This window comes from Globicephala melas, chromosome 5 (genome assembly GCF_963455315.2).
Source record: "Globicephala melas chromosome 5, mGloMel1.2, whole genome shotgun sequence".
In the NCBI taxonomy this organism is placed as follows: Eukaryota; Metazoa; Chordata; class Mammalia; order Artiodactyla; family Delphinidae; genus Globicephala; species Globicephala melas.
Window position 1 is genome coordinate 2,211,733 of NC_083318.1, and position 9,389 is coordinate 2,221,121.

At 64.1% G+C, this 9,389-nt stretch overlaps 1 protein-coding gene across 2 annotated transcripts; it reads left to right on the forward strand.

Moving 5' to 3' along the window:
* Nucleotides 1–429: 429 nt before the first annotated feature.
* Nucleotides 430–9,034, forward strand: MSANTD1 (Myb/SANT DNA binding domain containing 1). 2 transcript variants are annotated; one of them, XM_030876779.2, is made up of 4 exons: nucleotides 430–1,163; nucleotides 1,843–2,107; nucleotides 6,061–6,336; nucleotides 7,750–9,034. In XM_030876779.2, exons 1-4 carry the CDS (start codon nucleotides 716–718, stop codon nucleotides 7,988–7,990), a joined length of 1,230 nt encoding a protein of 409 aa, XP_030732639.1. In that variant the 5' UTR covers nucleotides 430–715; the 3' UTR covers nucleotides 7,991–9,034. The 2 variants fall into 2 exon arrangements, with proteins under 2 accessions (XP_030732639.1, XP_060154706.1); XM_060298723.1 differs by lacking the exon at nucleotides 430–1,163 and having other exon boundaries at nucleotides 1,716–2,107.
* Nucleotides 9,035–9,389: the final 355 nt, after the last annotated feature.

Consider the following 9,389-nt stretch of genomic DNA (forward strand, 5'->3'; position numbering starts at 1 on the left):
TACAGCCCCACCACCTCTCACTGCCCGTCCTGCACGTGCTCTGGGCCGGGCGGCCTTGCTGCCTCTCTTGGCCGGTCCTTCTGCAGAGCTCTCCTTCACCCTACGCTGCACCACCTGGCTGGTGCTGGAGGTTCATGTCCCTGTCCCCTGAGCCTCAGTCAAACACTGGCGGAGGCCTGCTGAGGGTGGGTGGCCGGGGACCCCAGCCAGTGCCAGTGGTCGCTTTGTCCAAGGTCAGCGTTGGGGGGCCTCTCAGGAGAGCCAGGAAGCAGCAGGGGCGTTTTCCCAGGACCATGGGCAGAGGAGGCGTGACGGTGTCCTTCACGGGGAGCCTGGCGGCCACTGCACAACACAAGTCAAACCCAGTCCCGAGCCAGCCTGCCTGGGTTCAGAGCCCAGCTTGGCTCCTTGACCACAGCGTGACCTCACCTTTGTCCCTCAGGCTGTTCATCTGGAAAATGGGAATAACAGCAGTGCCAGCCTCCCTCGCAAGAGTGCCGTGAGGATCAAAGTAGAAGACACAGACGTACCAGACATACTGCACTTAGAACAGTGCCCAGTGGCCTTAGCAAGCGTCACAAAGCTGGAAGGCAGAAAATAAATGGCTGGCTCAAAGCAGGTCCAATTTGCGGGAGGGAAAAAGGGAAGAAGGACCAAAGTGTATTGAATAGGAAGACTTCAGAGAGGAGCTGATGCCAGAACAGGGTTTTGAAGAATGAATAAGAGTTTGCCAGTAAGTCCGAAGGTGAAGTCTAGGCAACCTGCTGGGAAGGGAGGGGACTTACTTGAGGTCAGTCCTTCGTTTGTTCACTCCTTTATTCAGCAAGGCTTCCCCGAGCTGTCTCCTGTGGGGCCGTGGGGTACAGGAGCAGCCGACCCAGCCGAGTGGACCAGGCAGGTCTGGGTGTGGGTGGGGCTGATTGATGCAGGCCGATCAGGACTGCGGTGGGGCTGCCCATGGTGGGAGGGATCCGCACCACCCGCTCCCAGCTACTCTCTGGTCTCAAGCACTGTGCCGGCCCCTCAGCCCACCCCATGTGTCACCCAGGCCAGCAAGCATCCCGCCTGCAAGGAGGGGAGCAGGCAGACAGTGGCCGAGCCAGGGGTCTGCTCGGGGCCGGAGCCCTGCCCCCGCCCAGCCTGGTGGTGGTGGCGTTTGTACCGTAAGTGTGAGCGTGTTGGCCGGAGGATGGCTGTGTGCAGGGCATGCAGGTGGGTGGGTGTTGGTGCACACACGTGTCTCTGCGGGTCCCCAAGAGTGTGTTCCTGTGTGAGTCTCCCCATCTGTCTGTCTCTGCCCCTGCCACCCCTCTGTCTGTCGTCTCTCCTCCTCTGGGTCTCCTCATTTGTTTGCACCCCAATGCCTTACCCTGGGCCCTCCCTGGGCCCCCACCTGTGTGAGCCGGGGCGGGGCAGAGGCGGGGGCTGCGGCCTGGACCCCACCTCTCAAGAGCCCGGTCTGCCCAGCGGAGGTGCCTCGTTCGGTGGCCTGGGCCGGCCAGCCTGGCGACAGGGCTGGGGCGCGGGGCGGGGCCGGGAGCCCGGGCCGCCGGTTTGGGGTCTGGCTCGCTCACTGCAATGTTGATGGCCTGTCAGGGCGGCCCTGATTCCTGCGCTTTCAGTTAAAAGGTTTCTGTTGTTGTAGCTTATGCAGTTGCTCTGTTGCTATGGAAACGTGACATCAAAATGACGTTTCCCGTTTAAAAGCTTTTAACTAAATTCCTGCCTGTCAGATGTAGGCCCCATTTTGAGCGAGGAGCTGCCTTCCAGGAGCGGGGCTCCCGCCGCCGTGGTGCGCAGGCCCCACGCGGCCCGGCCCGAGCGCGCTCTTTAACCCCGCAGGTGACCCCGGCATGGCAGCGGCCGAGGTGCCCGGCTACCTCGTGTCCTCGCAGACGGAGAAGCACCGGCGGGCCCGCAACTGGACGGATGCGGAGATGCGCGGCCTCATGCTCGTCTGGGAGGAGTTCTTCGACGAGCTGAAGCAGACCAAGCGCAACGCCAAGGTCTACGAGAAGATGGCCAGCAAGCTGCTGGAGATGACCGGCGAGCGCCGGCTGGGCGAGGAGATCAAGATCAAGATCACCAACATGACCTTCCAGTACAGGTAGGCCCGCGGCCACCGCTGTTGCCGCCACAGAGCCCCAGGGCACCCCAGGCTCGCTGGGCAGGCGGTCCGCACAGGGACATCGCCCCCCCCGCCCCCGCCCCCGCCCCGGCCGGGACATCCCCGGAGCTGAGTGGGGGGGGGGGTCCTGGCTTTGTGTAAGTGAGAGGGGACCTGCAGAAGCCATGGGGGAGGGGAGGGGGGAAACCGAGGCACAGGAGGGCCGGGCTGGGGCTGACCCCGGCTCCCCAGGCCTCGGCCAGGGTACCACCCCCCAGGCCCGCGGGCGACTCCCACTCGGCCCCCCAGGCTTGGCTCTGCTCCGCAGGGTGGCGGGTGCTGCTGTGTGGGCGGGAAACTGAGGCCGGAGGAGGCTCAGCCACCAGGCCCGCGAGCCGGCCTGTCCTGCCGCTCTGTCATCTTCAGCATCCGCTGAGCCTGCTGTGAGCACAGCACGGCGCTGGCCTTGGGGCCTGGGTGGGGCGTGGAGGGCTCAGCAGAAGCCCTGAGTGCCCAGGAGGGTCCGCTCCCGGGAGGAGGCCCCCTGCCCTGGCTGCCGTGGGAGGAGCCCGGTCGGGGCCAAGCGCGTGGCTCCGGCAGGGGCAGCTCTGGCGTCCGGGATGGAGCCCTGTGGCCCCACGTGCCCAGCACCGTGGAGTGTGAGGCCAGGCCTATCTGCAGGGGCTCACGGTGAGGAGAGGGTCACAGGGAGGGCAAAGGTCAGAGGTGTGGCGTGGGTCAGGGCAGGTAAAGGTCAAGCAGCAGCTGGGCTCTAGGGGGAGAGTGGCACCGAGAGCATGGGCCCTGGGGGCGGCCTGGGCAGCCCCCGAGAGCCTGTCAGTGTGCGGGGGGGGGGGGGAAGGGGGCCGTCCAGGGGGCCGTGCCGGGACCCAGCTGGTCCCAGCCCAGGCCACTTCTGGCCCTCCTAGTGGCCGCTGTGGGCAGGGGCACAGAGCTGCGTGTGGACGAAGCCCTGCAGGTTGGCCTCGGGCACCTTGAGACACACCGTGGGTGAGAGGACCCTCACCCCGACTCCCATGCCCACCTCGAACAAGCAAGGAGAGGCCTCACCCCTCCTGGCCTGACGCTCCCAGCCCGTCTGGAGCCTGGGGACGTGCAGGGGCTCCCCAGGGCCCTGGGCAACCAGAGGCTGTTTCAGTTGCATCCATTTAACTTTTTCTGGCCCTTGGAGATCCTGAGCCTGGCCTGTCCGAAGGCCCATTTCTGACCCCCAGCTTGGCCCCCAGCCAGGCCCCGGGGTGGAAAACAGGTGGCTGCTGGGGTCCAAAGGCATCCGAGGAGTCGCGTAGGTAAAGGCTGTCAGATTCCAGTCACCGGCTCCTGACGGAAGGGCCGAGTAGCGTGTAGGCGCACCTGCCACCCGCCCCCCACCCGCCCCTGCCCGGTGAGGAGGGAGCTGCGGAGGTGACGCAGGCTGTCTTACGGGGCTCCTGTCTGACTCCATAGCTCCAGGGCCCTGACTGGTGTCTAGCCGGGTCATTCATTATTTATCCTGAAAGCTTCTTCAGAGTCCCAGGGGAGGGATTCTGTTCCATTCCTGGAAGAGGGATGTGGGCCCCAGAGGCCACAGGAGATGAGGGTATGGCTGAGAGGGCCCAGGGCCCCCTCGCGGACAGCACTTCACAGTTTAGGAAGCACTTGCACACCGTGGCATCTGTCAGCTCCCGTACACCGATGGGGAAACAGAGGCCCAGAGCAGGAGAGGGACTTGCCCAAGGCCACACAGCCCCTCACAGGCCAACGCTTTGGCTGCACGACTGGTTCTTTCTCCCCCTGCCACCCAGAACCTCCCACAGCAGAGACTTTAGTTATTTTTTCACGACAGCTTTTTTTTTTTTAAACAATCCTTGTTTGTTTATTAATTTATTGGCCGCACCGCAGGGCTTGCAGGATCTCAGTTCCCTGACTGGGGATTGAACCTGGGCCCTCGACAGTGAAAGCACGGAGTCCTAACTGCTGGACCGCCAGGGAAGTCCTGAGACAGGGGTGTGTGTGTGGGGGGGGTACGTGGGCCTCTCACTGTTGTGGCCTCTCCCGTTACGGAGCACAGGCTCCGGACGCTCAGGCTCAGCGGCCATGGCTCACGGGCCCAGCCGCTGCGCAGCACGTGGGACCTTCCCCGACTGGGGCACGAACCCGTGTCCCCTGCATCGGCAGGCGGACTCTCAATCACTGCGCCACCAGGGAAGCCCCGGAGACAGCTTTTTATATATTAACATTGTCGGGGGAATTCCCTGGCGGTCCAGCGGTTAGGACTCTGCGCTCTCACTGTCGCCGCCCAGGTTCAATCCCTGGTTGGAGCACTAGGATGCCGCAAGTCGCTCAGTGTAACCGGAAAAAAAAAAAAATGCTGGTTAAGGAAGCCTGGGGGCGGCCAGGTTCCGTGGGGGGTGCTTTGTTGGCACACCGTTCAGGTGCTCCCCACGCCAGGGCGGGCCTTTCCTTATCTCTCCGAGGAGTGGGCTGGCTTGAGTTGACAGACCAGGAGCTGGGGGGACGCCTGCGGAGGGCCTGGGGGGGAGCCCGGGCGGGGGCTGGGCCCCGAGCACCATCGTCCACCCGCTGTGCCCATGTCCGTGTCGCCCTCCGCGGGATGGACGGTGGTCCGTGGTCAGGAAGCCGGAGCGGCCTGCTCGTCCCCACGTGGCCCGTCCCGGGCTTCCTGCTGAGGACAGTCTGCTTGCTGGGCGCTGCTCGAGGGCATGTCCTGCCTGGCCCGCCTCTGCCTGCTGCCCTGAGCCACGCACCTCCGCGGGGGGCCACTCTTTCAGGTGGTCAGCTCGTTATCTGCAGTGACCAGTGTGACCGGTGGCTGCACCCTGGCAGGGAGCCCCTTGTCAGAGACAGAGGCCGTCTGGCCACGGGGCGCTTTGTTTCTCAAAGGCCTCGCCACAGCGGGAAGAGCGAGGGGCAGGAACATGGGGGCTGGAAGCTGAGGCCGGGGGCCCAGGAAACCCTGTGGCCTCCTTCCTGGCCTGGCTGGTGCTGCCCAGCTGTCTTGCGGCCGCCTCTCCCCATCCCTCACCTCCCAGGGGACAGCCAAGGCCCAGGGATCTTCAGGTTCCGTCTGCAGGGGAGGGGAGCGTGGTGCAGGGCCTCAGATGGGCTCAGGCCCACAGTGGGCAGAGCCGTGCAGTGCAGACCCTGGGCCTGGGGCCCAAGTGGGGGTGGGGGACGTCAGGCAGTGTGGGAAGGGACCCCGTCCGGCCCAGCCCGGGTCCTCCTGGCACCTTCAGCCGAGAATATCTGACAGCTTGCTGTTTGCCAGACACCGGGCGTTGTCTTCTTAAATCTTCCCGAGAGTGACGGCCACGTGAGGAGCTTACTTTGATCATCCCCATTTTACTGATGTGAAAATGGAGGCTCAGAGAGGTTAATGGACCTGCTGATGGTCACACAGCAAAGCGATGGAGACGAGAGACAGACTCAGATGTGCTGGACACTGAGGCCTGTGCTCTTACCTTCTGAGCTTCTTGCTCCCCAGGGCGTCCTCTTTAGAAAAGCGCGTTGATTATACGACCGTACTTTACGTTTGCGTGACACATTATGTTACATTTTATTCCCATGTTGGTGTTATACCATATATTTGGTTATTGCCGGTTAACTTATTAAAAAGCAGCATTTGTTCATTGCAGAGAGTTTAGAAATTCCAGAAAAGCAAAGAGAGGACGAATGAGCCCAAGGTCCTGGCACTCACACTGGGGCACGTGCATCCTTTCCAACATCCAAGGCTGTGTAGGTCCCGAGCCTGCCTTCTTGCTGAGTCCCATGTCACCTTGGCCCTGGGGCCTGGCCGATTTTTCTGGGGAGGCCTGGCTGCCACGTGGCTCCCCCAGGTCCGGAGCCCCCGAGTGCCCCTCCGCCGAGGGCCGGGCGAGGCAGGGCCGGGAGCAGCTGTTTCTCACCCTTGGCTCTTGTGTCTTTCGTTTCAGGAAATTAAAATGCATGACAGATAGCGAGTCCGTCCCGCCCGACTGGCCCTATTACCTAGCCATTGATAGGATTCTGGCCAAGGTCCCCGAGTCCTGTGATGGCAAACTGCCGGACGGCCAGCAGCCGGGGCCCTCCACGTCCCAGACCGAGGCGTCCCTGTCGCCGTCTGCTAAGTCCACCCCTCTGTACTTACCGTATAAGCAGTGCTCCTACGAAGGCCGCTTCCAGGACGATGGCTCCGCCAGCTCCTCCAGCTTACTGTCCCTTAAGTTCAGGTAGTGTGTGTGCTTCCCTCTCTTGCCTCCACACCAGCGGGGCCGGGCACCCGCCCTCCGGAGAGGGGGCTGAGGGCCGCGAGGGGGCTGTCCTGGCGGCGGCATCCTCGGCCGGCCCGGGCCGGCCGCGGAAGCCTAGGTAGTATGCACCAGCCCCCAGGGGCAGGGAGGCCAGAGACAGGAAGGCAGGTGGTTCCCGAAGCTTGGGCTGTCATGTCCACAGACTGGGTGCATCTCCTGCTCCGTCACCGCTTAGCTGTGTGGAAAGTCCTTGATCTCTCTGGGCCTCAGCCTCCCTCTGTGAAATGGGGATAAATCAGGACCTTCTCCAAGGAGGGCTGGGATTAGAGGCGAGCGCTCCCGCCTTCCCTCGGCTTCTGGCTCTTGCGCTCCCCCTACCCCAAGCAGACCGTGCCCTGGGGTCCCCTTCTCCCTGGCCTGGCCGGGCCGGCTGGTCTCTCAGCACCGGGGAGGGGGTGTCAGGCTGAGCCTCCAGGGTGTGCTCGGAGCCTGGCTGCAGTGGGGGGACGCAGCCCCTCTGCCGTCCACGGCGTCCTGCCAGGCGTGTGCTGACCCTGCCTAAAGATGCCCTCAGTCAGGTGTGCGGGAGACACACCCCTGTGGTGTGGGGGCCGGGGAGCCAGAGGAGGTGACGTTTGGGCTGGGCTTTCACGGATGAATAGGAGTTGGCCAGTGGGGGAGAGAACAGGAAGAGTGTGGATTTGAGCTGTGGCCCTGCCTCCCCTGAGCCTGGTCTCAGGTCTGTCAGATGGGAGTAGGGTGGGGTGAGGAAGGCATCTCCGGGGGCCCCTCCAGTCTGACACCCCCAGTCTGGGGGGCTGCTGCTCCGTTTGTTCTCAGCAAAGACCCCAGACAGAAATGCCTTTGCTGGTGGCCAGGCCGAGTTGCAGGGAAGTCTGAGATTTACGGACAGTTGTTTCCATGGATTGAGCCCAGTTCCCAGACTGACAGCTGCCCCAGGCATTGCACCAGGACTGGGACGTGGGGCTGTTCTCCCTCTCGGGGCCGAGCTCTGCTCTCTGCCCCTGAGGTTGGCGGGGTCACGAATCTTCTGCACAGAAGCAGAGGGCCTGGGCTCGGGGACGGGCAGGATCTTGGGGCCTGGTGGGGTTTGGCAGCTCCCTGCCCACCCGTGGGGGCCGGTTAGACCCGGGATGCCCCACCCCCGAGCAGAGAGCCCAGGGCATGCCCACCCAGCTCAGCGGGTTTGGGGGTGCTCTCGTGGCAGGGACCCCCCGCCTCCTAAGCCTGTGCCCCCTTCGTGGTGGGAGGGCCCGGCCCTCACGTGCGTGGACGGTAGCCCAGCACCCCATGTGCCCGGTGGCGGCCGGGAGGGTCAGGCAGGCCCGGGCTCCGTGGCCAGCCGTCCACACGCCGGCGCTGTCCTTCCAGGTCGGACGAGCGGCCCGTGAAGAAACGCAAGGGACAGGGCGGCCACTTGCAGAGGAAGAAGCTGCGGCTGCTGGAGACGATGCTGGAGGAGCAGCGCCGGCTCAGCCGCGCCCTGGAGGAGACGTGCCGCGAGGTGCGCCGCGGGCTGGACCAGCACAGCCTCCTGCAGGCGCAGGGCCTGCAGCTGCAGGAGCGCATGATGAGCCTGCTCGAGAAGATCATCGCCAAGTCCGGGGTCTAGGCCGCCCACCGGCCCCCCGCCGCCGCCGCCTCGGCCTCCAGCGTTAAAGCCCCCCGGGCACGCGGCCGGCCGGGGCCCCGGGCTCACGGCAGGGCAGCTCCCGGGAAGAGCCTCCCGGAATCTGCTCTCCAGTATCGTCACTGTCGACGGTACTCGGAACGGCTTTTGATGTTAAACGTGTCATTTTCATCACTGCCTGGAAGCGGAGGTCACGGTGCAGCCCTGGAGGGAGGCGCAGGCGGTCCCTCCCAAGACGAAGCGGGTGGACGCAGCGCGGGGGCAGGTGTGTCCCCCTCCCTGGGTCTGCTGCGTCGGCCCCGAGAGCCTCGAACACCTGGGCCAACCCCAGAGGCCCGCACCGCCTTCAGCGGCCTTTTCATCTGTCCCCCCGGGACATCGGGCGTCCCGACAGCGCTAATAACAGCGGTGACCCTGCCTGCTGGGGACACCCTGTCCTGTTCCATCGTCTCTGCCCAGGGATGCGGCGGGGATGAGACGAGGCCGAGCCTCGGGGAACTGACACTCGGGGGGCAGGCAGGCGAGTGAGTGGAGAAGCCAGGTAACAGCAGGTTGTGAAAGTGCTGGCAGGGCAGGGCCGGGCTGGCCGTGGGCGCACGTAGCCGGCAGCCATCCAGGGGCTGCCTCCCCGGGAGGGAGAGGGGCTGGGGGTGGGAGCCTCAGCGCTGCGAGATCTGCCAGCAGGAAAGCCCTTCCAGAGCCCCCCCGCCCCCCAGTTCCTCCTGAGTCTCATCTGGGCCCAGGTGGCTGAAAGAAGGCACCACAGGAGAGCCGGGGGTTACGTCTTGTTCAGGGCCTCCCTGGGGACGTAGCCTGGAACGCTGCCACTCCGTAGCTCTGAGGACGCTCTTCCAAAAACGTGGGGAGAAAGAAGCCTCTTGATATGTGACTTTTGGTAGGAGATATGGCAGTCAGGTCCCAGTGAAAGGTCACAGCTAGTCACAAAGAACAGACGTCTCAGTTAATGGCTGTAGCGCTTTTCTCTGTATGGGAAGAACCGGATTCATTAAAACTTGCTGAGATACACGTCTACCTGTCCGAGGGCCTGATTGTTTGTCCAAAGCACAGAGTACCCCGTCACGGTCTTCACGTCCTCTGTCTGGAGTGTGGAGGGCTTCGTCCTGTCACCTTTTTTGGGGGGTGGGGGCCACGCCGTGAGGCGTGCGGGCTCTTAGTTCCCCGACCAGGGATCAAAGCCGGGCCCCGTGCGGTGGAAGCGCAGAGTCCTAACCACTGGACTGCCGGGGGAGTCCCCATCCCGTCGCCTTGATCCCCTCGCAGGGTGCACTGTGGCCCCACCCCGTGCAGCTGGGTGATGAGCAAAACCCTCCGTGGCTCTCTGTTTTACAAGGAATGCCTGGTTCACCCCTGGACTAGCAAG

What these genes read in the sequence shown, in the direction of transcription:
- MSANTD1 (XM_030876779.2), top strand. Translation starts at nt 716, where the DNA reads ATGAATAAGAGTTTGCCAGTAAGTCCGAAGGTGAAGTCTAGGCAACCT. An exon ending in GTGGTGGTGGCGTTTGTACC is followed by an intron (nt 1,164 to 1,842) that starts GTAAGTGTGAGC and finishes TTAACCCCGCAG; the next exon opens with GTGACCCCGGCATGGCAGCG. An exon ending in AACATGACCTTCCAGTACAG is followed by an intron (nt 2,108 to 6,060) that starts GTAGGCCCGCGG and finishes CTTTCGTTTCAG; the next exon opens with GAAATTAAAATGCATGACAG.